The sequence below is a fragment of the Pongo abelii genome, chromosome 12 (assembly GCF_028885655.2).
Source record: "Pongo abelii isolate AG06213 chromosome 12, NHGRI_mPonAbe1-v2.0_pri, whole genome shotgun sequence".
In the NCBI taxonomy this organism is placed as follows: domain Eukaryota; kingdom Metazoa; phylum Chordata; class Mammalia; order Primates; family Hominidae; genus Pongo; species Pongo abelii.
Genome location: NC_071997.2, coordinates 62047951 through 62074503, shown reverse-complemented (window position 1 = coordinate 62074503; position 26553 = coordinate 62047951). Strand labels below are relative to the sequence as shown.

Genomic DNA, 26553 nt, shown 5'->3' with positions numbered 1-26553 from the left:
TGAACCCTGGAGATGGAGGTTGCAGTGAGCAGAGATTGCACCACTGCACTCCAGCCTGGGCAAGAGTGAGACTGTGTCTCAAAAGGAAAAAAAAAAAAAAATTAAAAATGTTGCTGGTATTACATCAAACTTACTCTGGATAAATTTTCCAGTAGGGCATCTGAAATTGCTTTGACAAAACCAAAACAGGTTATCAATACACCAAGGACATTAAGTAGTTTTAATGCAACTACAGTATTGAGTACTTTTTTACTGGGAGAAAAATTCTAGCAAAACCTGCTACTCCGGGCACATTAGGTAGTTTTATGCAACCATAGTATTAAGAGTTTTATTGGAAGAAAAAACACTGTCAGAGATTGCTACTCCAGACCACGCTAGTTTTTTTTTTTTTTTTTTTTTTTTTTTAATAGAAGAGACTGGTAAAAATGATGCAGGGGCTGAATGAAAGCCAGCTCTGCTCCAGTGGTTCTCTGAGTTGAGCATGCATCAGTTACCTTAAGGGCTTGTTAAAACATCGCTAGGCTCCACTCTGTTTATTCAATAAGTTTGTTATGGGATATAAGAAGTTGCTTTTTATTAAGTTCCCCAGTGATGCTGCTGTTCTACTATAGGAACCACACTTGAAGAACTAGTTCTACAATTCAGCTGTATGTTGTTGCAAAAAAAAAAAAAAAGGAGTCAATGAAGATTTACAAAGAGCTGCTGCTGAAAAATGGATTAACAGTGTATGGGACTTCACATCAGTTCTCCTTATTGTGATTGTTAGTTTGATCCCTCATGTTCTTTTGTTGTAAACATTTTCTATAATTAGGAAATGCCATTTAAGAGTGAGAGAGGTATATATCTATGAGCCATTGTGTTTGGTGTTTTACAAGAACTTTACCATACTTGTGTGTATTCCATTCTGTACAGTTTAAAAGTGATTCACGATTTGCAGGCTTTTTATCAGATCACAAAAAAGTCAGCCTTAAGCATTTGCTTGTTAAGGTTTCTTAAGATTAGGTTTATAATAAACCATCTGTAATGTATCTCTCCTTTGAGCTTGTGGGCCATACAGTTCACTAGATGAATACATTGTGGACAGCATCCTCGCTACCCTTCTCTACTCACAAAGAACCATGATACACTGGAATGTTTTTCTCTGGAATTCTCTTTCTACTCTTGTATTTTTTCCCCACTTCATGATTATGTTCAAAATAAACAACTACATCATTACTTCCTGTCTTTTGCTTCTGTTGTACTATATTTGGAATGTAGATGTACTTGGGAAAGTCAGACTAGATCAAAGTTACTATTCTTAAGTTTTGAAAATTAGTGTTTTAGAAGAAACTCATGTTTGCAACTTCTTTATCTGTTCAGTGTTGAAAGATGGACAAAAGGAATCCTTGCCATGTTTCACATTTAATAAGATTCTTTCATTTTAATGCATAAAACCCTTTGAAATCAGTGTCAACCAGGAAAATTCATGTTAGAAAAAATTGGAATGAGAGCTGATATTCTATATTCAGAACATCTGAGAAAGCATTTTTGACTATTACAAAAGTTTATTTAACAAAAAGTCTAATATGAAAATGTACATGACCTAATTTTTACATCATAGTAAAACAGGCCCTATGGAGAGAGGACATGGGTTTCTCTGCTGAACAGCCATTATTTATACTCGTTCCAAGGCTTCTAACATGATGATACTATTTCCTCGTATTACCTAAGAAAGAGAAAAATAAATTTGAAAAGAACAACTCAGGTAACAGACATAACTATGATGATTTAATAATTTTCACCAAATCATTAATGGTTTTTTAATATTACATGTTGGTTTGCAAAGCTTTGTTCAAGCCACAGGGACACCAAACAACTCTAAGCCCTTTATAAGACGGACATCTTTTAGATTTAAGGCTAACAATTTGCTTTATGAGATTCTAATGCCAAGTCTCCAATGACTAATTTCACCTCTTATTTTGAGACAGAGTCTCACTCTGTTGCCCAGGCTAGAGTGTAGTGGCGCAATCTCGGCTCACTGCAGCCTCTGTCACCCAGGTTCAAGCAATTCTCCTGCTTCAGCCTCCCAAGTAGCTAGGATTACAGGAGCCCCCCTACCACGCCCAGCTAATTTTTATATTTTTGGTAGAGATGGGGTTTCACCATGTTGGCCAGGCTGGTCTCAAACTCCTGACCTCAAGTAATCTGCTTGCCTCAGCCTCACAAAGTGCTGGGATTACAGGCGTGAGCTACTACCCCTGGCCCTAATTTCACCTTCTAAAATGCAGGACTCAAATTTAAATGCCCACCCCTGACTCTATGGGATCCAAAAATTAATGAGTAAAATATGTACAGTAGAGTATGTTAGGTACAGTTTGGAGGTACAAGATAATTTAGGGAAAAAACCAGGATGGGAAATTGTGAAAGGCATGCTTTATGAAAATGACATTTTACCTGGGTGTTGGAAATTGGGCAGAATTTTGAAAAGGAGATTTTAGGAAATTCTAGACAGAACTAAGATGAAGACAAAGTATGAGAGGATAAGAAGTCATCTAATTTGAATGCAGTAAAAAGTTCATGAAGAGAATCAGGAAACAAAAGATAGCTGGCATTCAATCTTGGAAAGCTTCAAATGCCAATCTTAGTGTTTGGAGGACATCAGAAACTAACAATGAGCCAGTGAGAGTTTCACATTTGGGGGAATGACAATCATAAGTGTCCCTGCAACAAGATATTATATAAATACACCAAAGTTTGAATAGGACAGAACCTAGAGGCAGAAAGAGAAGTTATTAAAAAAAGGGCCCTAGGAGAACAGTGCTTGACCTAGTAGATAAGCCATAAATGAAGATAAGAATACTTATCGGGGGCGTGGTGGCTCATGCCTATAATCCCAGCACTTTGGGAGGCCAAGGCAGGTGGATCACCTGAGGTGATAGCTTGAGCCCAGAGTTTGAGACCAGCCTGGGCAACATGGTAAAACCCTGTCTCTACAAAAAATACAAAAATTAGCTGAGGGTGGTGGTGCACACCTGTGGTTCCAGCTACTTGGGAGGCCGAGGTGGGAGGATCAACTGAGCCCAGGGAGGTTGACACCACAGTGAGACAAGCTCCATGATACTGCACTCTGGCCTCAGTGACAGAGTGAGACCTTGTCTCAAACCAACAACAAAAACCAGTAAGCACAGTGCCCTGAAAATGACAATGGCAACTGAAAGAGTCTAAAGATTCACACTTCTTGTAAGTTAACAGAGCTCCCCTCCATTTTTTTTGAGACTGGGACTAGCTATGCTGACCAGGCTGCAGTGCAGTGGCTATTCACAGGCACAATCACTGCACACTGCATCCTCAAACTCCTAGGCTCAAGTGGTTCTCCTGCCTCAGCCTCTTGAGTAGCTGGGACTATAGGTGCACATCACCGTGCCCAGCATAAGCCAGGAGTAGAAACATGCTTACCCAGTTATCAGAATTTTATTTTCATTTTAATTATTATTTTTTTGAAACAGGGTCTTGCTCTGTCACCCAAGCTGGAATGCAGTGGTTCAATCACAGCTAACTGCAGCCTTGACCTCCTGGGCTCAAGTGATCCTCCCACTTCAGCCTCTCAAGTAGCTGGGACCAGAGGCATTAGCCGGGCTAATTTTAAAATTTTCTGTAGAGACAGGGTCTCACCATGTTGCCCAGGCTGATCTCAAACTCCTAGTCTCAAGTGATCCTCCTGCCTTGGCCTCCCAAAGTGCTGGGATTACAGGTGTGAGCCACTGCACCTGGCCAGTTATCAGAATTTTAAATTCTCAATTTTTTTTTTTTTGGCAACAGATATTGAACATCACATCTCATTGACCAAAGCAAGAAAAGCTAGCCTTCCTGCCTAGCTCCCTGCTAAATTTACATATTTGTCTTGTCACATAATATTTAGAAAATAAGGCTAGATGGTGAACTTTGTCCCACCTTATCTGTGGTCCAAAAACATTAAATGTATAATCCTAGAAACAGACATCCGTAAATTTTACACTGTATGCTGTTCTGAGCAGTGTGATGATACCTCATACTGTCCCCGGATGTGGATTATCCTTTGTCTAGCATCTCCATGCTGCCCATTAATCAGTTATCTCAATTTTCTGATTGTCTGTTGTGGTATCAAAGGGTTACTTGAACATAAGTAACCCTTTTTTTACTTAATATTAACCTGAAAGTACAAGAGCAGTGATGCTGGCAATATGGATATGCCAAAGAGAAGCTGTAAAGTGCTTCCTTTAAGTGAAAAGGTACAAGTTCTTGACTTAATAAGAAAAAGAATCATATGTTGAGACTGCTAAGATTTATGGTAAGGACGAATCTTCTATCTGTGAGATTGTGAAGAAGTAAAAAGAAATTCGTGCTGGCCAGGCGCGGTGGCTCACGCCTGTAATCCCAGCACTTTGGGAGGCTAAGGCAGGTGGCTCATGTGGTCAGGAGTTTGAGACCAGCCTGGCCAACATACTGAAACCCTGTCTCTACTAAAAATACAAAAATTAGCTTGGCGTGGTGGTGTGCACCTGTAGTCCCAGCTACTCCGGAAGCTGAAGCAGGAGAATTGCTTGAACCCAGGAGGCAGAAGTTGCAGTGAGCTGAGACCACATCATTGCACTCCAGCCTGGGTGACAGAGTGAGACCCTGTCTCTCACACACACACACACACACACACACACAACTTGTGCATAGGGTTCAGTACCATCTGTGGTTTCTGGTACCTACTCTGAGGATAAAGGAGGCCTACTGTAGTGCTCTTCCTCTTTTAACACTGTGTTTGAGGCCTAATTCTCCAAATCAAACGAACCATCAGGTCCAGAATTACATACTGCTCCCTTTGTTGTGCTTCAATGATGCTACAGAAGGACAACCCTAGCAAGAGTGCCTGAACTATGTAACATAATAAAAAGTAAGATAGAGGCGATGCCACTGACAACTCTGGGGATGTCTCAGAAGATAGTTGAGATTTATCATTAGGTAACGATCCAGTTGACAGGTTAAAAACAAACTCACTCCTCAAAACAAACATACCGTTTTTCTTTTTGAGACAGGATCTCGCTTTGTCACACAGACTGGAGTGCAGTGGTGTGATCTCAGCTCACCTCAGCTTCGACTTCCTGCCTCAGCCTCCTGAGTAGCTGGGACTACAGGTGCACACCACCATGTCTGGCTAATTTTCTAATTTTTTTGTAGAGATGAGGTCTCACTATGTTGCCCAGGCTGATCTCAAACTTCTGAGCTCAAGTGATCCTCCTGCTTCAGCCTCTCAAAGTGCTGGGATTATAGATGTGAGCTACTGTGCCCAGCCAACACACACATAACTGCAATAAAACAGTATTAAGTAATTTCAATGGCCTCAATGGATCACTGACTTGGACAAGGTAATAATGAAGCCAACTGTCCTTTGTTAAACAACTTCTAACAAAATGAACAAAACCTTAACCTATTTGTTTCCCTTCTTCCAACTTTAGAAAAGTCAAAAAGTTCATCTATGTTCTTGCCTTTTAAAATGTCTTTTATTAAAGAAGTCTGATGTGTTATTCTTTCTTTTTCAAAGTGAAGCCTCAGCAGCAAGAATTATTGTCTGCTGATAAAAACTTTTTTTTTCTTTGGCAGGGGGTTGGGGGTATGTGTGTGTGTCACATAAACCTCAGAGATGGAACAGGAGGCTGCCCAACACACTAAGTAGGTAATCATTACTTAAATGACTTGGGATGGCAGTACTTGCAACCAATTTCTGTACAAAGAAAATTACGCCCATAAAGTTTAGGGGGAAAATTGACAGAGGGATGCTCTATTCCTTCTCTGATAAAATTCCAATGAGCAATGTGTTACGAAATTCTCTAATCTTCTCAAAGCAGAATTGACAATTTAGGTGCCAAGTTCTTCCTGAATCCTTTTCAGCAAATTTGTTGCAAGGAACTAAAAACCTAATCTACCTTCTATTAGAATGAAAATTTATTTGTAAAAATAAGGGCTTAGAGGAAAATCTTGGGGTATCTAGAAAATGTTTTTATAAGGACTTGGCTACTAATGATGCTGGCAGCCTTATTCAACAGAAGCTCACAAGGGAATATACCTGAAAGACAAGTCAATTTACATGAAACTTGGGGGTACAGTGTGGTATCTGGAGACTCTAAACTGTTTTTTCAGTCATAACTATTGATTTGCTTTTCAAAATACAGTAATGAAAAAGTATCTGAAATAAGTAATAACACAAACCTTGGAAAGAATGGTATGTAAAAAAATTAAACAGGCAGAGATGTCAAAATAGGTCTATCTTCAACTTTACTGCTCAAACTTAAAAATCAAGGTTAATAAATCAAGGCTAATAATTAGCAACTCTTACCACTCCTTGGAGGTCTTTATGCTTAATAATTTGCTAAAAGTAAGTTGTCCTTTTTGGTTCACCTTTTTCAAGAACTTTGGGCTTACCACTTTATTAGGTATGTTGTCCTGTGTTAGACAAAGAGGGACTCAAAGTCTGGGTATCAAAACTCTTCTTCAGCAATCACTAAAACTACGGCCCAATGAATGTAGGAATGTTTAATCCTATGAGGGCTCAGTATGCGCTTTTTTATTTTTTCCTGCTTTTTCTCTCATGTGAATAACTGTCATTGTGATTATCCCTTGTAACTTTTACCTTGGCTACCTTAAAATTTTGGGTGTGGTAAACCAGAAAATCCAGGTTAACTATGTATACAAGTAAAATCAGAAAGTGTTATCTGTGAACTGGCAGATCTGCATTAGGCATTAGTAGAAATGCAAAACCTTAATTAAGTTCCGCCTCATACCTACTGAAGTAGAATCTTCATTTTAACAAGATTCCCTGGGGATTCATATACACGTTAAGGTTTCAGAACTACTGCTCTAATGAAGGACCAACTATGAGCCTCTATTGCAGAAGAAAGCTCAAAAAGGATTTCCAACAGCTATTTCAAGCGCTAAGACCTTAGGTTCTGTATAATTGAGATCTTACCTACAGGTAACCAGGATATTACCTCAGCTGAGTAACTGCTGTATGTTCAACTAAAAAGGAGATGGAAAGTCAATCTTGCCTGTTATTTGCCATTTCTGGGGGTTACTAACTAGGAAAGTTAATACACATTCCAAAAGAAAAATGAAATCTCCAAGAGAACTCTTGTATCTTTACTTACCACCATTCCAATATTGTTCTGTTGTCCACTAGTCGCCATCTCCACACATTCATCGATCACAAGGTTCATGAAGGGATCAAATCCCCGCAATATTCCTTGGACATGTCTGCCACCATTTAATTTCACTATTAAAAAGGGAAAAAGAAGTTTTAGAAAAACCTTCCATTAGCTACCAAGCATTCACTAAAAATCAGGTGGGATAAAACACAAGTATTTGAGATGTCTGAAACCCACTATCCTTACTGTATGACAAGAACTGGGTTAAACATTTTTGTATTTACTTCCACATTTTAATTTATAAGAATCCTAAAAAGTAGTATTATCCTTACTTTACAGGACAGAACTAAACTTCAGAGCTTTTAAAAAATTTTTGTAAAGATGGGGGCTCCCTACGTTGCCCAGGCTGGTCTCAAACTCCTGAGCTCAAGGGATCCTCCCGCTTTGGCCTCCCAAAGTGCTGGGAGATTATAGGTGTAAGCCACCGTGCCTGAGCTTTTAAGTAACTGGGTTCATGGTTATACAGCTACTTTATGATAGAAGTGAGATTCAAGCTGAAGGCTGCTTACCTCTAACGCTCATGGTTTTTTCCCCTACATATATTTCAAGTACTGTGTGGGTCAGATTTTTAGATAAATTGAACAAATGTTATTCCTAAGAAACAAAATAATTGTTCCTTGTCTAAGTCCTCTGTAGCTTGTTTAAAGAAAAAAGGTTGATAAATCGTGTTAATTTTGCCAAAGTGAGGAAGGGCTTACATAAGATAAAGTCTGAAGTGCTGTTAAATTTATTAAATATCAGAAATTAAGTAAATAAAATTGTCTAGTTAGGATTAAGTAATCTGCTTAATTAATGGATGTGAATTAGAGGTTCTGTATGCTTTAAATTTTTTTTTTTTTTGAGACAGAGTCTCGCTCTATTGCCCAGGCTGGAGTGCAGTAGCGCGATCTTGGCTCACTGCAAACTCTGCCTCCTGGGTTCATGCCATTCTCCTGCCTCAGCCTCCCGAGTAGCTGGGACTACAGGCGCCCGCCACTGCGTCCGGCTAATTTTTTTTTTGTATTTTTAGTAGAGACAGGGTTTCACCGTGTTAGCCAGGATGGTCTTGATCTCCTGACCTCGCAATCCGCCCGCCTCGGCCTCCCAAAGTGCTGGGATTACAGGTGTGAGCCATCGCGCCTGGCCGCTTTAAATTTTTATAAAGTTGCTCCAAATATATTGCTAAGACACATGTAAAAAGCAATTGACTAATTAAAAAAAAACCCCAAACAACAACAAACTTACATGATAACTTCTTGTCCATAAATCTGAAAAAGGAAAAGGGTAAAGATTATATAACCAATTAAAAAAATTTAAGCATAAACAAGTACATAAATAGGTATAGTTAAGATAATTTGCCAAAATTTATACAATGGGAATAATGAAATCTAAAATAGTAAAAATAATGTATTGCTGTAAAGAGTGAGGGAGTCGGGCGAGGCAGCTCACGCCTGTAATCCCAGCACTTGAGGACGCTGAGGCGGGTGGACTGCTTGAGCTCAGGAGTTGAGACCAGCCTGGGCAACATGGTGAAACCCCATCTCTACCAAAAATACAAAAATTAGCTGGGGGTGGTGGCACATGCCTATGGTTCCAGCTACTTGGGGGGCTGAGGTCGGAGAATCACTGGAGCCTGCCACGTTGAGGCTGCAGTGAGCCATGATTGTGCCACTCCACTCCAGCTTGGGCAACAGAGCGAAACCGTCTCAGGGAAAAAAAGAGTGGGGGCGTAAAGGGTTACCTAAAGTAGACATTCTACGAATCAAAGTGATTTGGGAAGAGGAAAGGCAATAAAAATGAAATATATTTAGACTATATTAATTTACATTAAGTACAGTATACTAATGTGAATTACATTCTTATTGTTCAATACTATGTTGTTTCATTGACCTAAATTTCTTACTTTTTTTTTTTTAAGAGATGGGAGTCTCACTATGTTGCCCAGGCTGGTCTTGAATTCCTGGCCTCGAAAAATATGTTCTCCTTCAGCCTCCCAAAGTGCTGCTGGGATTACATAGGCATGAGCTACCACATCTGGTCTCACTGACCTAATTTTCAATGATTGGATTTTATAGTCATAAGAAAAAAATAAAGACTTGCCTACGTTTGGTTATTTCCAAAACTAAGTTGTAAAGACAGCAAACAGTAATCAAATCATATCCAATTCAATAGGTATTTTATATTTGAGATAAGTAGTGTTCTTTTATTTATTAAGGCATCAAGCATAAATGTTCAGGGTAGTCCTCAACATTTAAGTATATTTTAGTATAATAAATGCACATTTGAAACTTCAAACGATATGAATTAAAAAAAAATTCCATTTTAGTGGAATACGAGAATATTAAGCCATGCAGTCAAATCAGTTTTTAATCTCTTCCATTTATAGGCCAGAAAACATAAAATTTCATTCAATTTTAAAAATTTCATTCAGATTTTAAAATATAAAAAAATGGAAAAAATATGTTTAGTATATGGGCCACGAAGTGGGGCACTTACTCAATTTTAATGTATAGGATTATCATGGGAAAATGTAAATATAAAACAAGGCGCATGACTGAAGGAGGGAGTAGATACATTTACAAGTAAAAATATATTTATGGGCTGGGCGTGGTGGCTCATGCTTGTAATCCCAGCACTTTGGGAAGCCAAGGCGGGCGGATCACCTGAGGCTGGGAGTTTGAGACCAGCCTGATCAACACGGAGAAACCCCGTCTCTACTAAAAAAAAAAAAAAAAAAAAAAAAAAAAAAAAAAAAAAATTAGCCGGGTGTGATGGTGCATGCTTGCAATCCCAGCTACTCGGGAGGCTGAGGCAGGAGAATCGCTTGAACCTGGGAGGCGCAGGTTGCGGTGAGCCGAGATCGCGCCACTCCAGCCTGGGCAATAAGAGCGAAACTCCATCTCAAAAAAAAAAAAAAAAAAAAAAACATACATATATATATGAAGTAACCTGTATTTTAATAAGATACATAAAACATATCAAACATAACACACAAGATCTTATACAATCTTTACAACGACTTTGCAATTATGGTCTATCATTTCCACCGTTTTTACAGATGGAGAACTAGGCTTGGAAAAGCTAAATCAATTTTTTAAAGTCACACAGCAAGTGAGAGCAAACACAAATAGTTCAGTCTGACTGGAGAACGGAACACGTGAGTATTAGCAGCTATTAGGTTTGGTGTTTGAATGCTGGGTTCAGTATAGACTCGATTTTGCATACTGTGATAAATTATTAAAGCAGTCACTGGCAAGACTACTGTGGCAGCAAATTTTAAGAAGTGGAAGGAAGAATTCAGTTAAGCCAGTGTATCTCAACTTCTGCACTACTGACATTTGGGACCAGATAATTTTGTGTTGTTGGCGGCAGTTGAATAAGCGGTAGGATGTTTAGCAGCATCCCTGGTGTCTATTCACTAGAAGCCGGTAGCACCAGATTCCCTACTCCCCATTTAAGAACCCCTGAGTTACGCTAAGCCAGAAGGAGGGCATAATGGTGTAAAAGAAGATGCTATCTGTGAGAAAGCAAAGCAGGAAAAAATTTGAAAGTCATTTTGGCGGCAGATTCTGACCAGATTTCACAATTCATGAAACCTAGGGATGAGAAGAGAAAGGTATTAAAACTAGCTTCCTTCTCTGAAATTTTCAAAAACTATGTTATGAATCAGAAAGAAAATCTTAGATTACAAGTAGAGAATGGTCTTTTTGTTAAAAAAAAAAAATCGCCATTTCACCAGTCCCTGATGAATCGAGGATACTTAAATCACCAACTCACCAATAAAATAACTTTCAGATAAAAAGGTAATTTTCACAATAATTTCTGAGTAACTTCTATTTTTTTTTTTTTTTTGAGACGGAGTCTCGCTCTGTCGCCCAGGCTGGAGTGCAGTGACACCATCTCGGCTCACTGCAAGCTCCGCCTCCCGGGTTCACGCCATTCTCCTGCCTCAGCCTCCCGAGTAGCTGGGACTACAGGCGCCCACCACCACGCCCACCTGATTTTTTTTATTTTTAGTGGAGACGGGGTTTCACCGTGTTAGCCAGGATGGTCTCGATCTCCTGACCTCGTGATCCGCCCGCCTCGGCCTCCCAAAGTGCTGGGATTACAGGCTTGAGCCACCCCGTTGGGCTTATGTTTTAATAATTAATTCCTTAACAGACCTAACTAAAATATACGCTGAAGTAGTTTTCATACAAAAGATGGCTTTGATACAAATGCACCTTTAAATGCAAAAATATTATTATTTTTTGAAACAGAGTTTCGCTCTTATTGCCCAGGCTGGAGGGCAATGGCGCGATCTTGACTCACTGCAACCTCCGCTTCCCGGGTTCAAGCGATTCTCCTGCCTCAGCCTCCCGAGTAGCTGAGACTACAGGCGCGCACCACCTGCCTGGCTAATTTTTTTATTTTTAGTAGAGACGGGGTTTCACCATGTTGGCCAGGCTGGTCTCGAACTCCTGACCTCAGGTGATCCACTCGCCTCCGCCTCCCAAAGTGCTGGGATTACAGGCATGAGCCACTGTGCCCGGCCGCAAAATTATTAAATAGGAACTTTTCCTTATGTCTGACTTCCATGGGCCTGGTAATAAATGAACTATACACAAAGCCAACCACATGCTACGCCAGAAAAAACTGATCCCTGTAAAAATTTTGCATCCTTTGTGCAATCCAACGAATACATGTAGAATTCCAGCATCAGAGAGTATAAGCAAAACAGAAAAGTACTCAGGAAACACATAACCTGTTAAGTCCACTCAAAAAGTATTTGAGGAATTCAAAGCTTTACGTTGACTCCTACCTAAAGTAAGGCTCTCCTACTTAAAGTTGTTTTTTACTGGGTGTGTAGAAAAAACTTCAAAAAATTAGCCTTCTTTTGACTAGAAGAAATTAATGTTCTTAAAAAAAAAGAAAAATGAATGTTCTTACATAGTTTCAACATCAGAGCAAGATAACACATGACATTCAAGCTTAACGTAAAAGAAGGCAAGAAAAAGGAATGAGGTTTCTAAGTAAAAGCTCAAACACCTACAAACACATTTGCTAAGACTAAAGTGGCTTTTGGATTCTGATGCCTCACGTAGTTTTAAAAACACTTCCCTTCCAGCCCCTCCTTAGTTCCTTTAGAGAATTTCCCCCTCTAGCCGTCTATCTAGAACATGGTACTATTCGGGATGTTCAACAAAAGGTGGCATTGGAGATCTTCAAGGAACGAGGGAGAGCGCCGGGTGACCACGGGCCTGACCGCGGGACCTGGAGACTAGTCGGCCGGAAGGAGGTGCGGTGGCTGCCGGCTGTAACCACACCGACGCGCGAGCTCTGCGCGGGCTTCACGTCTCATGCGCGGGAGCCTGGCCGGGATCCCGGCGACCTCGGACCGGAAGAAGAAATGAGGTGAAGCGGCTCAAGACATTCGGCTAATGGAGAGGGAACCAAGGAACTCGCGGGACGCAAATAACTGACCACTTCGCTTTGGCTCTCATACATACTTACTTTTTCAACTCGGGAGGGTGAGCTTTGCTCATGGTGTATACTCCGCGGGCTCACAGATGCCTTGGAACGGAACGCACGGTTTCCCTCACGCTCCCGCGGTAGGCCCGGCGTCTTGCGTCTGGCGTTGTCGACCTCGTTAGCCAATGGATTGTTGGCAGTTTTTACATTGCACCTCGCGATATCTGAGCGTCTCGGTCATCGTTGAGCTTCCGGTTACGTCCTCAGCGATTGGCCAGGACGGAGGGGTGCGTCCTCTGGGCACCTTTCTGAATTCCGTTTTCCTTGCGCAAAATTGAGATAACGGGTATTCCGCCGGTGGGTTTCCCTGCTTTTTTTTTTTTTTTTTGAGACGGAGTCTCGCTCTGTCGCTCAGGCTGGAGTGCAGTGGCGCGATCTCGGCTCACTGCAAGCTCCGCCTCCCGGGCTCACGCCATTCTCCTGCCTCAGCCACCCGAATAGCTGGGACTACAGGCGCCCGCCACCACGCCCGGCTAATTTTTTGTATTTTTTAGTAGAGACGGGGTTTCATCATGTTAGCCAGGATGGTCTCGATCTCCTGACCTCGTTATCCGCCCGCCTTGGCCTGCCAAAGTGCTAGGATTACAGGCGTGAGCTACCGCGCCCAGCCGGGTATCCCTGCTCTTGTCTATGGAACAGCCAAAAAAAAAAAAAAAAGAAAGCCAGGCGCCTTAAATCCCAGAACTTTGGATCTCTTGAGCCCAGGAGTTCGAGACCAGCCTGGGCAACATAGCGAGACCCCTTCTCTATTTAAAAAATAAAATTGAGATGTTGAGATAACAGTCCCGTCTCTAGCTTCTGGGCAAACCCGGCCAATCCCGCATGTCTGTGGATCGTATCGCTTATTTTCTTCATATATACCAATATACCAAATGATAATGATCCCAGGAGGAATGGGCCTCTCTCTCTCTATATATATATATTTTTTTGAGACGGAATCTTGTTCTGTCGCCCAGGCTGGAGTGCAGTGGCGCGATCTCGGCTCACTGCAAGCTCTGCCTCCCGGGTTCACGCCATTCTCCTGCCTCAGCCTCCCGAGTAGCTGGGACTACAGGTGCCCGCCACCACGCCGGGCTAATTTTTTGTATTTTTAGTAGAGACCGTATTTCACTGTTAGCCAGGATGGTCTTGATCTCCTGACCTCGTGATCTGCCCGCCTCGGCCTCCCAAAGTGTTGGCATTACAGGCGTGAGCCCCCGCTCCCGGCCGGGCCTCTATATTTCTTTGGCAGGCATCCCTACAGCATACTGTCAGACCAAGTAGGGTTCCGGTAACATGTAAATTAGCAGCCTCTGAACCATTGTAGAGTAAGGTGACTGGGCCTGTCTCCAAGAATTTCAATCTATTTCCGACTGAGGGGTCTTGCAAAAAAAATTTTTTTTTGAGATGAGGTCTTGCTCTATCACCTAGGCTGGGGAGCATGGTGTGATCATGGCTCACTGCAACCTCGAACTCCTGGCCTCAAGCAATCCTCCCACCTCAGCCTCCTGAGTTGTTGAGACTACAGGCACACGCCACTGCACCCAGCTAATTTTTTTTGTAGAGACGAGGTCTCACTTTGTTGCCCAGGCTGTTCTCAAATTCCTGGCCTCAAGAGATCTGCCTGCCTCCGGCTCCCAAAGTGCTGAGATTACAGGGGTGAGCCAGCATGCCTGGCAGTTCTGAAATTTTTCAAACACTACCTCCAGAACTCACTGATGTGCCATTGCCCCTGTATATAAAACGTGAAGTGCAGCACACAAACATTTTCTAATATAAGGTGTTCTTTTTTCATGTCAAGATGTGTAAAAAGTGGTCTCGGACTTGTTCCCAGTTGTTACCCCAAAATTATAGAAGACTAAACCAAAATAGAATGCCTTGTTGATTTTAAATAGGGGATAGTTCTCAAAAATTCAGTTAATTCCTGATATTCTGGAATGGCTCTATATAAATATCAATGATAGTAAAGACTTAAACTCATCACATATTTTGCACTCTCTTAGTACTCAAAATCCTAGACACTGAATTTTTTCTAGCAGGGTCATAGCTTTGTACCTTTACTACCACTTGCTATTAGTGTTTAGTTGAAGCTAGAGACCTGACATAGATAATGAATTTCTCTTTTTAGCCTCATAGACAGTTTCTTTTCTACATTAATGAACTTCAAGTCACAATGTCCTAGTCTCCTCTCAAAGTTTTTCCCATTTACAATGAACCAGTTCTGCATCTGAACCATACTAATTTCTACTCTTCTGGACATTTTAAACTCATTTAACCTGTTAAAAGGAGAAGCATCCTGAGAAAGTTATATATTCACCACCCAGATATAAGGAAAGAAAACACAATAGTGGGGAGAAAATTAAACCTTATTTATTTTTAAAACCAAACCACTAGGAAAATATATCACAGCCTGGAAACAGCAAATGGACAGGCTATATTATAATTTCAAGTAATAAGTTGGTGAAAATACAACAAAGTTGCTATCAAAACAATAAGGTGCCATGCTGGGGCAGGTACACTGCCAGCTGCACAAGCCCCAGGCAAAAATGGTATTTGGTAATGGGGGCTGCCTCTCCTTTGCTCTAAGGGAGTCAGCTCATCCTAGCCCAAGTTGCTTACTTTTTCTCCCTTGAATTTCCTGTTGCCAGGGGTTTGTCTCAATTGGGCTCTGTTAATTCAGGGGGCTAAGTAGGCAATGCTAGGTGTAGGCTTTCATTCCATCTGTTGTAATAAAACCAGGTTTTTCCAAATCCAGTACTTCATTACTCTGTTGTAATCAAGTAGCCAACTGCTCCTTTTTTACTGTTCATTCCTAGATACTAGTATATATCACAATCAAAACCCCCTTCTCTTCAAGGGGAAAGTGTTACTGCAAGATTGTCCTGTCATTTTGCTACACACAGCCTCAGGGGCCATCAGCCAGTAATTCTGCTTCCCATAATTAGTGTGTCATCACCTCATGCTTCTGCACGGTCTCCAGGCTGAAAGATGCAGCATGTAATAATTTTAAGAAATGTACATCCACATCTTGATGACCAGAAATGGGGATCCACAAGGAACATTTCAAAGTTCTTATCCAAACTAGTCTACCTCCCAGTTCCACATCTTAAAATCAACTTGTATGCCCTTGTATAAATTACCCAAAATCAAGAAAACAAAGACCCAGAAAACTTTCTTTCCCTTCTAAGTTAGTGACCTCATTGATTTTGTTTCACAGCTTATGGAAGATGGTGTGGTGACACTTCTGGTAAACAGGATGTTGGCAACAAAGAGAAAATATCTCTCCTCAGACTCCACCAACTCTAACCTGCCAGCCTGTTAGTACCTGTGTAGTAAGAAGGGTCCAGTACCTTGGAGGGCTCTGGCTTGTTACAGGGGAGAGCCTTACTGCCAGGACAAGCACTGACCACAGGAAATAATAAGCTCTAAAACTCTCCTGTAATATCTCTGACCCGATTTAGCACCACTTTTTTCCATTTCATTTTTTAGGGACTGAAACATAAAATAACCAGTGTCCAGAGGCAAGTGACATATGCCTTACACTTGTGGCCATCCTTCATTTCTTCATTCGTAAACTTTGCTTAAAAGACTAAAATTCCCAATTCCTTATAAAAAATATATTCTTGCCCTCAGCCCTGATGGCCACTGGCAAAGACTTTTATTTCCCAATGGATAAGAGAGCCTCCTTCATCTTCTTGGTCATAGTTGGGATGAGGTGCATGTGGTCATCCACACACTTGGTCACACAACTGTCCAGCTGCTGCTTCACCTGAAGCTCCTTACTCCCAGCATCTATTGAATCTTTGGCTTTGTCGTTGCAATGCATGGTGCACCGGGCCAGGCGGTCCTGTGGCAAGAAGGAAGAAGGTAGAAAAAGCTGAGAGTAAGGCCTCCATTTACTGCGTGCTCATTATGTGTTAGGCCCTGTGCTACAGGTTTAATGTGTATTATCTTGGTCAATTAAAGGGACATGGTAGTGTGATTGGCCAATTTTTTTTTTTTTTTTGAGACAGAGTCTCACTCTGTTGCCCAGGTTGGAGCGCTGCGCTGCGGTGGCACAATTATGGCTTACTGCAGCCTCAATGTCCCAGGCTCATGCTATCTTTCTACCTCCGCTCTCAAGTAGCTAGGACCACAGGCACATGCCACCACTCTTGGCTAACATTTTCTTATTTTTGTAGAGATGGGGTCTCCCTATGTTGCCCAGGCTGGTCTTGAAGTCCTGGGCTCAAGTGATCCTCCCTCCTTGGCCTCCCAAAGTGTTGGGATTATAGGTGTGAGCCACTGTGTTTGGCTTTCCAAGACTGTCTTGACTCAAGCAGAAGATGGCACCAGGAGGGCTCAATCTATTACTAGAAAGCGGGTGAATGACAGAATAAATTGTGCAGAACATTCTTCCAGGAAATGAGAGGTCCCTAGAGGTTACTGTAAGATGTACAAACATCTTGATTCTTTTTTTTTTGAGATGGAGTTTTGCTCTTGTTGCCTGAGCTGGAGTGCAATGACACAATCTCGGCTCACCATAACCTCCGCCTCCTGGGTTCAAGCAATTCTCTTGCCTCAGCCTCCTGAGTAGCTGGGATTACAGGCATGCGCCACCATGCCCGGCTAACTTTCTTTGTATTTTTAGTAGAGATGGGGTTTCTCCATGTTGGTCAGGCTGGTCTCAAACTCCCAACCTCAGGTGATCCACCCGCCTCAGCCGCCCAAAGTGCTGGGATTATAGGTGTGAGCCATTGATTCTTTAAAGTCTGTTCTTTCTACAGGAAAACATTCAATTCAACAAATATTTATTGAGCATCTACTATGTGCCAGGCACTCTTTTAATGTTAGGGAATATAGCAATGAGTAAAACAAAGTTCTCACCCTTACAGAACTTACATTCCAGTGAGAGGAAAGAGACAAACAAAGTAAATGGAGATGTTGAGGAATTAGTTGGATATGTGAATGTGGAGTTTATGAGTGAGCTCTGGCCTACAGATATAAATGCAGGAGCTGTCAGCATAGAGATTATATTTACAGCTATGAGGCTAGAGGAGACTAGAGAAGTAGGCAGAAAGGAGAAAAGAAACAAGGACAGCCCCAGGCACTCTGATGCTCAGAGGCTGGAGTGGGGAAGAGATAGCAAAGGAGGCCAAGGAAGGAGGCAGAAAACCAGGAGAGTGAGATGTCCTGGTGACCAACTGAATAAAGTGCTTTAAGAAGGAGAGGGGGCCGGGCGCGGTGGCTCACGCCTGTAATCCCAGCACTTTGGGAGGCCGAGGCGGGTGGATCACGAGGTCAGGAGATCGAAGCCATCCTGGCTAACACGGTGAAACCCCGTCTCTACTAAAAATACAAAAAAGTAGCTGAGCGTGGTGGTGGGCGCCTGTAGTCCCAGCTGCTCGGGAGGCTGAGGCAGGAGAATGGCATGAACCTGGGAGGCGGAGGTTGCAGTGAGCTGAGATCGCGCCACTGCTCTCCAGCCTGGGCGACAGAGCAAGACTCCGTCTCAAAAAAAAAAAAAAGAAGGAGAGGGATCCACTGTGTCAATGATGCAGACAGAGTAAGATGAAGACTGAGAAATGACCCCCTGGATTCGGCCCCACGGAGGTGAGTGGCAGGAGTGGTTCTGGCCCAGTGAAGAGTGAAAATCCACTTGGAAAGGACTAAAAAGATAATGCAAGGGGAGTTATAGAGCAATCCAAGAATCACATTTTCAAAGACCCCATCTATAAAATTAGCTGTCAAAAAGAACACAAAGAAACCCTTTGGGGGCCGGGCACGGTGGCTTACGCCTGTAATCCCAGCACTTTGGGAGGCTGAGACGGGCGGATCACTAGGTCAGGAGATCGAGACCATCCTGGCTAACACGGTGAAACCCCGTCTCTACTAAAAATACAAAAAAATAGCCGGGCGTGGTGGCAGGCGCGTGTAGTCCCAGCTACTCGGGAGGCTGAGGCAGGAGAATGGCGTGAACCTGGGAGGCGGAGCTTGCAGTGAGCCGAGATCGTGCCACTGCAGTCCAGCCTGGGCAACAGTGTGAGACTCCGTCTCAAAAAAAAAAAAAAGAAACCCTTTGGGGTTCCATGTTCTTGAAGAAGTTATTCCTTCATAATGGCAGTAACTTTGAAGTGTTTTGAATGGAAGAATGTAAAGATGTATCACATTAGGTATAAGTTTTCCATGTGGATGGAACCTCAGGCTATGAAAGGCTGGCTTGGAAGTAGGCTTGCTTCCCCCAGGTTCCAGAAAAATATACTTAGAAGATGGGAGTAAAATGAAGTTGTAGATACTCTTTGCTCCAGAGAAGGAAACAGGGAGCTCTTTTGGTAACCTCAGAGGGGCTTGTGAGCCAGGAATCAGTGAGTCAACAGTAATAATGATTAACATAAATGACTACTCCTTAGTGACAGAGGGGCTGCCCTCTAGGTATAGCAAGTAGGGGCAGTCCTGGGTGGGTGTGTAAGTCCACAAAATGGTGGAAGGGTGTTCCTCTAATCTGTACCTTTTCAAGGCTATCCTACCTTTCTAGAGATTCTGCTGTTTTAAAAATAATATATGTTTTAGGAAACTTTATTTTTTTATTTAATTTATTTTTTGAGACGGAGTCTCACTCTGTCGCCCAGGCTGGAGTGCAGTGGTGCGATCTCGGCTCACTGTAAGCTCTGCCTCCTGGGTTCATGCCATTCTCCTGCCTCAACCTCCCGAGTAGCTGGGACTACAGGCACCCACCACCACACCCGGCCAATTTTTTGTATTTTTGGTAGAGACGGGGTTTCACCGTGTTAGCCAGGATGGTCTGGATCTCCTGACCTTGTCATCTGCCTGCCTCGGCTTCCCAAAGTGCTGGGATTACAGGTGTGAGCCACCGTGCCCGAACATTATTTATTTCTTTTTTGAGACGGAGTTTTGCTCTTGTTGTCCAGGCTGGAGTGCAATGGCATGTGATCTTGGCTCACTGCAACCTGTGCCTTCCGGTTTCAAGCGATTCTCCCGCCTCAGCCTCCCGAGTAGCTGGGATTACAGGCACCTGCCACCATGCCCAGATCATTTCTGTATTTTTAGTAGAGATGGGGTTTCACCATGTTGGCCAGGATGATCTCGAACTCCTGACCTCGTGATCCACCCGCTTTGGCCTCCCAAAATGTTGGGATTACAGGAGTGAGCTACGCGTCCAGCCAGGAAACTTTATACTACACAGTATACATACTGTATTTGGTGGTTATGGCAAAAGGAACAAACAAACGCCTCCTCCCCAACAAACTGCATAAGGGCTCTTGGTCATGAACTCCTCTGGTAACTCCCCATTACATCATTTCTTTTTTTTTTTTTTTGAGACAGAGTCTCGCTCTGTTGCCAGGCTGAAGTGCAGTGGCGTCATCTTGGCTCACTGCAACTCCACCTCCCGGGTTCAAGAGATTCCCCTGCCTCAGCCTCCCTAGTATCTGGGACTACAGGTGCGTGCCACCACACCCGGCTAATTTTTTGTATTTTAGTAGAGATGGGGTTTCACCATGTTGGCCAGGATGGTCTTGATCTCCTGCTCTCATGATCCACCTGCCTCAGTCTCCCAAAGTGCTGGGATTACAGGCGTGAGCCTCCGCGCTCGGCCTACATCATTTCTATAGGAAATGATGTTCAACTTAAGACACTCGACCGCCAAGGCTTTTTCCAAAATTTCAAACCCTGTGAAAACTGGTTAGCCATCACTATCACAAGTGTTAACAGAACCAAAACACTAAAGCCAAGAGTTTTGAACAAATGCTTGTCATCTCCTGGAAAAGTCTGTATCAAGGACTAGAGTGCTCTGTCTAGGATATTTCTCACCTGGAACTTCTCCAACTCACTGGTGACCAAAGCCTGGGCTTGAGCCAGAGGCACATGGCAACGTTCGATGCACTGGTGCACCTGCTTCATGGAGGCCTGGCTGTCCTCACAACAGCTGGCGCTGCACCGGAACATGAGACCCTGGGGAGAAAGGGCAGAGAGAGGTTAGGTAGGAAAGCCTCTGGGGACAGAGATGACTATGGAGCACTACAGGAGTTAGAAGGCCACGTGGATATTTGCATCTCCCTCTCCACCTTCTGCTTTCACCTTCCCTGAGAATAGACACCAGGACCTTAAAACCACCACTGGGAAAAATTATTCTCAATGTCTAGTGTAGTGTTTCATGGTCTCCTTGCTGCTAGCTCATCGGCACCTGTTGCACCGATGGTTGGGTGAACAGAGGTTCGCCCGAGTGGGTGAGGGTAGGGTGGTCTGACGAAGCCAAATTCTGAAAACCAGGTGCCTCTTGCACGGGGTTCACAGGTCAGCAACCTAGTAATACAAATTCCACCAGAGGGCAGCCGACCCACTAATCAATGACTCAAGGGGCACTATCTGGGAAACGCATACTCCGCGAGAGAAGCAGGACCGACACACAGAGGCATTGCGGGGCTCAGAGAACAGTGTAAAAACCCGCGCTATGTGAAGCGAGGTTGGGCGCAAGAGAAGCGGGCATGACCTGGCCATCGGGGAGGCCGGAAGCCCTCGCCTTTGGTCTTTCACGTTGGCAGCGCCTCTGCTGGGCCTCGGGCCGCTCACCTGCGGAAGGGGCCGCGTAAGAGGGGAAGGTGGTGGGGCGAGCGCCTGCCACTAGGGGCTTCCCACTTGCTGCCGGGGACGCTCCTGCCCCGGGCTGGAAGGGGCGGAAAACAGCCACGGGCATGGCGAGGGCACACGGATTTCATCCGATCCGCCAAAGCTTCCAAAGTCCTGTACGAGGCCGCCGCGGCGACCCCAGGGCCGCCCACACCCGGTCTGCGGGGACGCGGGCTGCAGTGCCAGGCGTCGCGTGGTGGCTGAGGGAAGGGCCCGGAACCCACCCGCTGAGAAGGGGGTCCCGGTTCGGCCCCAGCCCCGCTACCTGCATCTTCCGGATGTTCTCTCTTTCCAGACTCTTCACCATGGAGTCCACCGCCTCCTGCACCCGGAGCTGCTGCAGCTCCGCCATGGCGACCCCGCGCTGCCCCGCGGCGCTCCGCGCCGGCGCCCATATGGAATCGGCGTACGGGCCCGCCCCCTCACCGCCCTTCGCCGCCCTTCGCCGCCCGCCCTTCCAGGGCCCACGCCCCCCCCTGGCGGCCGAACGGAGCCACTGCATGCTGGTGTCCGCGAGCCCACCGCCCTCCTCCCTCTTGAGAACCGGTCACCGGGACACCTGCCCAGCGGCTGCTACCTGCCTTTCCTCCTCCCCTCCCTTGATCCCTCCCTTTACTTTCTTTAAAATTATTTAATGTAATTTACATACAGATAAATGCCCAGATCTTAGGCGTGCTGCTTGATGAGTTTTAACAAACCTTGTCCACCGGGTGCGGTGGCTTACGCCTGTAATCCCAGCACTTTGGGAGGCTGAGGCAGGTGGATCACCTGAGCTCAGGAGTTTGAGACCAACCTGGCCAACCTGGCGAAACCCCGTCTCTAATAAAAATACAAAAATTAGCCGGGTGTGGTGGCACATGCCTGTAGTCCCAGCTATTTGGTAGGCTGAGGCAGGAGAATTGCTTGAACCCGGGAGGGAGAGGTTGCAGTGAGCCGAAATCACGCCATTGCATTCCAGCCTGGGCGACAGAGTGAGACTCTGTCTCTAAACAACAACAAAAACCCAAACTCTGTCTTGTCCCAATCTCCGTTCTTTCTACCCCATCTCCCCACCCCTGCCCTAACTGGTCTGCTTCTGTCACTGTAGATTACATTTTCTCTTTCTAGAATGTCATATGTATGTTATTATCCAGTAAGTATGCCTTTTCTGTCTGGCTTTTTTAGCATATTACTAAAAAGTGCTTAGCCTAATGCTTTCGAGATTGAGCTGTGTTGTTCGTTCTTTTTTGCTACTGAGTAGTATTCTATTGAATGGATATACCACATTTGTCGTTGTTGTTTTTTGAGACCGGGTCTCATTCTGTCACCCAGGCTGGAGTGCAGTGATGTGGTCTCGGCTCATTGCAGCCTCCACCTCCCTGGTTCAAGTGATTCTCATGCCTCAGCCTCCCGAGTAGCTGGGATTACAGGCATGTGCCACCATGCCTGGCTAATTTTTTTTTTTTTTTTTTGTAGACACGGGGTTTCACCATGTTAGCCAAGCTGGTCTCCAACTCCTGAGCTCAAGGGATCCACACACCTCGGCCTCCCAAAGTGCTGAGATTGCAGGCATGAGGCACTGGGCCCGGCCCACATTTGTTGATCCATTCCCCTGCTGATGGGTGTTTGGGTCTTTTCCAGTTAGTAGCTATTATGAATAAAGTGGTGACTATGAACATCCTTGACCATTTTTTTTTCTTTTGGAGATGAGATCTTGCTATGTTGTCCAGGCTGGTCTCAAACTCCAGGCCTCAAGCTATCCTCCTGCCTCTGCCTATCAAAGAGATTATGGGCATGCACCACCACCTAGTCCTGGACCAGGTCTTTTGTAGACACAGATTTTCTTTTCTTTTGGGTAAATATCTAGAAATGGGATTGTTGGATCACGGGGTAGCTGTATGTTTATGCATTTATTTCTAATAAAAAATGAACTTCAGAGACAAAGCAGGGGCTACTGATCATCAATGAAGCAGTCATCAATGAAGCACTTATATGCCAGCAACATGAAACTGTTTCTGAATTCCTGGAGCAGTTTTTTTTGGAATGCCTCACTGTCCCACCCATAACAGTACTGTCGTGTGCATTCATTTATCGAATACATTAGCTAGGGTTGCGGGTCCAGAGGGGAGCAGTGGAGAAGGGAAACGCACACTCCGTGGAGAAGGGGAAGGGGCAGCGTTGGAAGAGGTGTGCTGGAGGAGGTGGCCCAGGCTGGCAAGGAGGGAGTGAGCCATCCGGGTTCCTCAGGAAAGTTTTCTTAGAGGAGATAAGGCTTGAATTGAGGCTTTGAATTGAATTGAAATGAGTGGGTGTTTGCTTGGCATATGAGGCTGAAGAGAAAGCCATGTTAGGCATGGGGGTGCAAGGTGGGGGTGGGGGTGGAACAAAGGAATGGGGCCGTCATTGGAATTTAACCATTTTCTGCCATTGGGCGCTAGATGGCAGGAGAACTCTAGTTTGAGGGCAGTGGGGAGTTTGACTCAACTTAAGCTTCTTTGAAGAAAGCTGTGTTCTGACTGGGCGTGGTGGCTCACGCCTGTAATCCCAGCACTTTGGGGAGCTGAGGCAGGTGGATCACTTGAGGTCAGGAGTTTGAGACCAGCCTGGCCAACATGGTGAAACCCCGTCTCTACTAAAAACACAAAAATTAGTCGGGCATGGTGGCAGGCACTTGTAGTCCTGGCTACTTTGGGAGGCTGAGACAGGAGAATCGCTTGAATCCGGGAGGTAGAGGTTGCAGTGAGCTGAGATCACGTCACTGCACTCCAGCCTGGGCAACAAAGTGAGACTTTGTCTGAAAAAAAAAAAAAAAAGCAAGCAAGCAAGCAAGCAAGCTGTGTTCTTCCAGCGCCAGGCCCTCTCTAGTGAGTACAAGTGTGAGTATCTCCCCATAAATCACAGTCCAGGGTCTTGAGACAGCCTGTTCACTTCAAGCTCGACTACAGGTGGCTCCCAGCAGCAGCTGGAATCAGGGTGACGCCAACTATTAAATAATGTGCCATGGAAGTGCCTTCCATGGGATGATCTCATTTAATTTCCATGACAAAGCACCCTATGAGGGGGGTACTTTCCTCTTTTCTCTCACTCAGGGCAGAAAACTGAGGCCTAGGGAGATGAAACCACTTGCCAGAGATTGCACATTTATAAACTGGTGGAGCTAGAATTCCAATCCTGATGGGCTAACTCCAGACTAGAAAAAGTAGGAAATCTCTCTTGTGACTGACTTAATGTTTATACTTATGTCCCATATTCCACAGAAAGTTCTTTCTTTCTTCTTTATAGCACAATCTGAAACTACTCACTTTTCCTTCATTCCTAAAATGCCAGACAGAACCTCTCCAACAGCTCCTACTTGTAGGAGCCAAGTTAATCACGCTAAAATGAGTTTAAAAGTCCTTGAGTAATGCAGCCTTGTTAGTTTGTATACACAAATTGAATGGTATTTTAGTATTTATGAAAAATGATTCTTGGCTGGGGCAGTGGCTCACATCTGTAATTCCAGCACATTGGGAGGCCGAGGCAGGCAGTCACTTGAGGCCGGGAGCTTGAGACCAGCCTGGCCAATGTGGTGAAACCCCATCTCTACTAAAAATATAAAAACATTAGCTGGGCATAGTGGCACACACCTGCAATCACAGCTACTCAGAGGCTGAGGTGGGAGAATCACTTGAACTCAGGAGGTGGAGGTTGCAGTGAGCTGAGATGGTGCCACTGCACTCCAGCATGGGTGACAGAGCGAGACTCTGCCTCAAAAAAAAAAAAAAAAAGAAAAAAAAAAAGAAAAATGATTCCCGACTTCCAGTTAGTTGGCTGTGGAAATCCCATGGGAATCATGGTGGAAGCGGAGTTTAATCTCATGTTAGGAAGCTCAGATACCTGTCTGTGCTATTACCCTGGTGCTTTAAGGGTGGGAAATGAGGTTTTAGGATTATCTGGCTCAAGCCTGGGCTGACTCACTGGAAACAAGTCACAGCTCTTTCAGAATCCTGGGTAGTCAGTTCTGTCATCTTGATTCCTTTCCCACCCCTCCTGCATGCCATCCTGTGAACGCAGGCCCCGCAGTGGTAGAAGTACTCTCAGCCTCTCTGCCAGAGACAAATGATGGCACAAGAAGCACTAGGGCTCTTTCCTATTTGCTCATGTTCAGGATGTGGGTGAGATAAATGGGGGCCAGGAGGCCCGGGATGAGGGGAGGAAGTGAATTTTGCTAGATGCTGCTACCTTTTCTAACCCTCAGGTTAGCTATGGGTGATAGCCAGAAACCCAGCTATGGACAATCTTGGTTAAAGACTTCCAGATGAACCTTTATCAATCAAACGGATAATTTAGAAAGCAATTCTCATGTTATCACTTTTTTTTAAATTAATGCCAACAAGAATGAGCTTGAAGTGTTATCACTCTCTAGTCATGATACTCCCTGGTCGATTATGATGCCTTGCTGGGGAAAAGAAAACTTACAAGCAAAGAACACTGTCTTCTGCAGAATGAAGAATTCAGTCAACATTTTGGAAGTCACAAGTACTTTTTAAAAATATATTCAATTGCTGGCCGGGCATGATGGCTCACGCCTGTATTCCCAGCACTTTGGGAGGCCAAGGCGGGTGGATCACTTGAGGCCAGGAGTTCGAGACCAGCCTGGCCAACACGGCGAAACCCCGCCTCTACTAAAAATACAAAAATTAGCTGGGCATGGCGGCGAATGCCTGTAATACCAGATATTCGGGAGGCTGAGACATGAGAATCACTTGAAACCGAGAGGCAGAGATTGCAGTGAACCGAGATCACGCCACTGCACTCCAGCCTGTGCGACAGAGACCTTGTCTCAGGTTAAAAAAAATCTATCTCTCTCTCTATATAAAATATATAAATATATATTGTATATTGTATATTGTATATAAATATATAAATATATAAATACATATATAAATATATAAAATATATAAATATATATAAATATAAATATATAAATATATATAAATATAAATATATAAATGTATATAAATATAAATATATGAATATATATAAATGTATATAAATATAAATATATATGTATATAAATATAAATATATAAATATATAAATGTATATAAATATAAATATATATAAATGTATATAAATATAAATATATAAATATATACAAATGTATATAAATATAAATATATGAATATATATAAAAATAAATATATAAAAATATATATAAATCTATAAATCTATAAATCTATAAATATATAAATATACATAAATATATAAATATATAAATATATAAATATATAAAT

The 26553-nt window shown here is 43.6% G+C and overlaps 2 protein-coding genes across 4 annotated transcripts; both read right to left on the bottom strand.

The window, feature by feature from the left end:
* Positions 1-1385: 1385 nt before the first annotated feature.
* SNRPG (small nuclear ribonucleoprotein polypeptide G) lies at positions 1386-12851 on the bottom strand. Of its 3 annotated transcripts, none has more exons than XM_002811927.5 (4): positions 12678-12840; positions 8430-8452; positions 7149-7273; positions 1386-1705 (listed from the first exon to the last, which is right to left on the bottom strand). In XM_002811927.5, exons 1-4 carry the CDS (start codon positions 12707-12709, stop codon positions 1655-1657), a joined length of 231 nt encoding a protein of 76 aa, XP_002811973.1. In that variant the 5' UTR covers positions 12710-12840; the 3' UTR covers positions 1386-1654. The 3 variants fall into 3 exon arrangements, with proteins under 3 accessions (XP_002811973.1, XP_024097880.1, XP_063569684.1); XM_063713614.1 differs by lacking the exon at positions 1386-1705 and adding an exon at positions 5023-5312 and having other exon boundaries at positions 12678-12851; XM_024242112.3 differs by lacking the exon at positions 8430-8452 and having other exon boundaries at positions 12678-12825.
* Positions 12852-15022: 2171 nt separating this feature from the next.
* Positions 15023-21743, bottom strand: FAM136A (family with sequence similarity 136 member A). The gene is made up of 3 exons (XM_054548078.2): positions 21565-21743; positions 20484-20624; positions 15023-16521 (listed from the first exon to the last, which is right to left on the bottom strand). Exons 1-3 carry the CDS (start codon positions 21649-21651, stop codon positions 16333-16335), a joined length of 417 nt encoding a protein of 138 aa, XP_054404053.1. The 5' UTR covers positions 21652-21743; the 3' UTR covers positions 15023-16332.
* Between the last annotated feature and the right edge of the window lie 4810 nt (positions 21744-26553).

Bases quoted from the DNA above. Each gene is read 5' to 3' on its own strand.
- SNRPG (XM_063713614.1), bottom strand. From the start codon at position 12,709: ATGAGCAAAGCTCACCCTCCCGAGTTGAAAAA. The intron at 8,453-12,677 runs GTAAGTATGTAT...TTCCTTTTTCAG, and splicing joins CACCCTCCCGAGTTGAAAAA to ATTTATGGACAAGAAGTTAT. The intron at 5,313-7,148 runs GTAAGTAAAGAT...GTTTTATTGCAG, and splicing joins AGAACAATATTGGAATGGTG to TTATGTGTGTGTTGGCTGGG.
- FAM136A (XM_054548078.2), bottom strand. From the start codon at position 21,651: ATGGCGGAGCTGCAGCAGCTCCGGGTGCAGGAGGCGGTGGACTCCATG. The intron at 20,625-21,564 runs GTAGCGGGGCTG...CTTTCTCCCCAG, and splicing joins AGAACATCCGGAAGATGCAG to GGTCTCATGTTCCGGTGCAG. The intron at 16,522-20,483 runs GTGAGAAATATC...TTCTTGCCACAG, and splicing joins GTGAGTTGGAGAAGTTCCAG to GACCGCCTGGCCCGGTGCAC.